Source organism: Eufriesea mexicana, unplaced genomic scaffold, assembly GCF_001483705.2.
Source record: "Eufriesea mexicana isolate 0111107269 unplaced genomic scaffold, ASM148370v2 scaffold10344, whole genome shotgun sequence".
In the NCBI taxonomy this organism is placed as follows: Eukaryota; Metazoa; Arthropoda; class Insecta; order Hymenoptera; family Apidae; genus Eufriesea; species Eufriesea mexicana.
In genome coordinates this window covers 555,418-559,519 of record NW_016918030.1, presented here as the reverse complement: position 1 = coordinate 559,519, position 4,102 = coordinate 555,418, and the positions used below count along the sequence as shown (strand labels likewise).

The following is a 4,102-nucleotide window of genomic DNA, read 5'->3' as shown; positions in this document are numbered from 1 at the left end:
TTTTGGATAAAATTTTTTCAGCAGATGTGCTCCATTTCGCGAAGAGAAATTATATTTGGTATGTCCTCCTTCGATGCCAAGTTATCCGGAGTTTAGGGTGACGGGAGAATGTGAATGAAATTCGGGCCACCTTTTCGCGACGTCCATCTTGCGCATATTTTCAACGTCTTTACGCTGTACGTTCGTTTTGTATTCGAGTTATTTTCACGCGATTTGTTGTGTAATTATAACAGTCGAGTTCAAAACTGTATTCGTGATAATTGATCGCCATGTCACTGCCAGAAATATCAACCGTGCTACATCTCATCCGAAGATAAAGGTTCGCTTTTTATTTTTCATCTAAACGAACTGAAAATTCTCGTGACATTTTCGTTTTTCGTGAGATTGCTATGTATTTGATATGGGTTCATAATTAAATTTACGATAGGCGCATACTACTTCGATGATAAAATTACCACAATAGATTGCAAGTAAACTTTCGAAAATTCCATCCTCATCCATCAGCCACCCAATTTCCTTTTCCGGATTGCAAAGGCCTGATGAACCCGGCGACTCTTGGCCATCGCAGGCTTGAAGCCAAAAAAAGAGAAGAAGAGCCACTCGGTAATCTATTGATATCCCAATTAATCATCCCTGTCAGGTGGCTGGCCGTCGGAGGAAGCGAAGAGAGTCGAGGGGGCTGTTGCGAAGGAGAGGGTGCTCGAGCTAGTCAGAAGATCGCCCGCTGACGAAATGCACGCGTCGAGTAGCAGCGACAAACACTTCTCCTCGGAGAAGACCGAGGGTGATGGTGAAAGCCAGGTGCTGACCAAGATGTCGCAGACCATCACGGAGTCGTCCACTACGCATAAGACCACGACCAAAGAGTTCATGTCGTCGTCTATGTCCTCGACCTCGACGAAAGCTGGACAGGAACCCTCCAGCGTGTGCGTGAAGACCACTATTCATAGCACGGAACAGTCGTCCTCGGAGAACGGGGCACCTCCTGTTGTGCAGGTTTGTTAATTCTGGAGTTGAATCGTGGTTTGGATAGACTTTGACCTAGACTTTGGCTAGACTTAAAGAATTCTAAGTCCGTTATGTAGTTGAAAATTTTGAGAACCTTCTATTATTTGAATTAGCCAATTCTAGATATATTTATATACAGTAAATTAAATTAAAATACATTAAATTTGGTTTCGTTTGGTTACGAAGAGAAAATGTGTTATTGGCAATCTAGATAGAACACGGCGATGTGGGAATGGTGATATTAAGAAGCTATGCGAATGGTTGAATTTGACGAATGAGAAGAATGATTGATATGGCGTTTTAAATTACTTGCAGTCGTACAAAGTCGAAGAGCACGAGAAGATTATTCAAGACCAGCCAGGCGAGATTCGTCAAGAGAAAACCGTGGTGGTCTCCCAAGATGAAGAAGGAATTAAACGAGATGCCAAGATTGTAGCGAAGCCAACCAGAAAATCCACAGCACCGAGATTTGTTTCACCGATCACAGGGATGATAGTGGATCAGGGTACAGACATTGTTCTCGAAGGAATCATTGACGGTAAGTCAAAAGTCGTGAAATAAAAAATTGATAAAAATATCGATGCAACATCTATTTTACTATTTTTCATTCTACATTTTCAAAGTTCGAGAAGAATATTATTAGTTCTCAATTTTTTGTATAACGTGTCCAGTTGTACTGTTACTAGAATTGTATATCACAGTGACTACGATTACTGATAAGTCTATGATAAAATATCGAATTTTATTTAATCATAACGCGAATCTTCTACAGGGTACCCTCAACCATTGGTGACCTGGTCGAAAAATGGGCAAGAACTGAAGACAAAGGAAGGAATGACGATCACTTACGCGCATAATCACATTCGTTTGGAGTTGAAGAACGTAAATGTAAAGGACGCGGGACGATACACTTGCACTGTCAGCAACGAAGTCGGTTCCGCTAGCAGCACAGCTGATTTGGTCGTAAAGAGTAAATATTATAATAATTATTCGCTTTCAATTCGAAGATTTTATAAATTAACTTCCTTTATGTTTTATTCTATTAATTTCGAATATTCAAACAAAGGATATAGTAAAATTACGAATTGTCTATGATCGATAGTGCCTGGAAACAATATTTAGAATTATTTTTTAATTTGTACCGATAATTTCAGATCTAATTTAATTAAATATATACAGGATTATTTGTTCGGCCATTTTCAGAAACGATTTTCCCACCGGTATTTGGCAGAAGATTGCAAGCCCAAGTCGTGAAACGTGGAGATCGGGTTAATATGGAAGTAGAAGTCACAGGAACTCCAGAACCCACTGTCACCTGGTTCAAAGATGATGTCCCGATTAAAGAACGTCCACCCGAATTGAGAATCAAGCAACAAGGAAATTGTTACATGTTGCTCATCGATAGAGGTATTTTTGGAATTGTTAACCCCAGTCCATTAATAATAATATTATATTCTCCATTTGTTTCATTTACTATAAATATCCACCCTTTTGTAGATGTAAATTAGAAATGTCATACATGAAATTAAATATATTTTAGCTGAAAAAGAGCACACTGGAAAGTACATGGTACGAGCAACGAACGCTGGTGGCGAAGCCCAAAGTATAGCCGATTTTGCTGTCTTCGAGCCAACTCCAGACACCATGGTGGAGGTTCACAAAACTGTCATCTACGAGAACGTGCAAGACAAGAAGGTCGTTCAGGTAATCATTTCCCTTTTCCATTGTTAAACACCATTCTATCGAGCATCATGAATACAACCAAATCATGAAACAATCAATTTTATTTTTCCAATAAAATTTCCTAACCAAACACCCTAAAATAGGATCCAATTTTCAACTCGATATAATTAAACAAAATTTCTCAATAAAATCTCCAAATTAAACTACGAGGCTCCTAAATCCTAAAAAAAACCTATTAGATCCCAATATAATATTCAATCCTTAACATCCACTTATTAAGATAGCAAATTAACAAAATCCAGAGCAATGGTATTCATAAGATTCACAGTAACAAGTTCAATGATTTTTAATGTATTGCAAAGCATAAAGTCCTGTATTCGTATTTAGTCCGACGACAAGAAGAGCGAAGTTCCTTCTAGCAAACAGGAGACGAGAGAACGCGTGACAACGACTCAACCGATTCCGCCATTAAAAACGACACCTCTTGTAATGTCCACCTCTCAAACGACCAAAACCGTAGAAAAGATCGAAGAACCGGATGCTAGAATGAGTCGGTCAGAAACCATAACCTCCACGGTCGAGTCCCATCAAATGCAGTCTAAATCTGAGCAAAAGTTCCATATGAAACTAGAACACAAGACACCGAGCATCCCAGAACCAAAGAAAGAGGATAAAACGGTAGTGAAGGAAGTAATTCGCGAAGAATTTGACAAGAAGATCTCTGAACCGAAGACTAGTCTGTTCGAAGAGAAAACGAAGATCGAAAACGAAAATATAGAAACATCTACAATAGCGAAGAAAGACGCCTTGAGTTTCTTCGAATCGATGACGAAGGAAACAGAGACGGTCCCCAAAGGTCCTAAAGAGATGATTAAATTAGTAGATGACGCTGATGGCCATGAAGTAAAGGTTGGAAAGCTAACAAAGAATTACGAGAGGTCTACCACCTTCCAAGAAGTGAAGAAGCCTGAACCAAAACCTCCGGAACTTCAAACCACCAAGAAAGCTGTCCACGAGATATTCACCAAATTGGAACAAGGCAGTGCAGCAACTCGTGGCGTGGATAATAAGTTATTCGACTTCCCATACGAACCCTACAAGCCACCATCCGTAGAAACCAAGAAGACAGTCGTGGAAGAAACTGTTTCATCAGGATCATCTCTTTTGGGATCTCTAAGTATGTCGAAGACAGAGAGTAAGATGGAGAGTAAAATGGAGAGCAAGTCGGAGAGCTCTGAAATATTAATGGAGGGTTTTAAATTGGTACCAGAACCTCCACCGGAAATCGGTTACATGCCGAAGCCCGAGGAGATAAAAAAAAAACGGCCCGATGTGTCCATCAAGGCTAAGCAACTGCAAGAATCCTTCGATAAAACTTTGTCCCCGATAGATGCGCCAATTGGCGGTGTGA

The 4,102-nt window shown here is 39.9% G+C and overlaps 1 protein-coding gene across 1 annotated transcript in view; it reads left to right on the top strand.

Moving 5' to 3' along the window:
* Positions 1 to 400: 400 nt before the first annotated feature.
* The window catches only part of LOC108553382 (muscle M-line assembly protein unc-89), a 13,273-nt gene continuing 9,571 nt past the window's right edge, over positions 401 to 4,102 (top strand). Inside the window, exons 1-7 of the mRNA XM_017908250.1 lie at positions 401 to 404; positions 641 to 996; positions 1,324 to 1,546; positions 1,781 to 1,978; positions 2,212 to 2,415; positions 2,549 to 2,712; positions 3,079 to 4,100. Coding sequence (XP_017763739.1) covers positions 401 to 404; positions 641 to 996; positions 1,324 to 1,546; positions 1,781 to 1,978; positions 2,212 to 2,415; positions 2,549 to 2,712; positions 3,079 to 4,100 — 2,171 coding nt within the window. The remainder of the gene's footprint in view (positions 405 to 640; positions 997 to 1,323; positions 1,547 to 1,780; positions 1,979 to 2,211; positions 2,416 to 2,548; positions 2,713 to 3,078; positions 4,101 to 4,102) is intronic.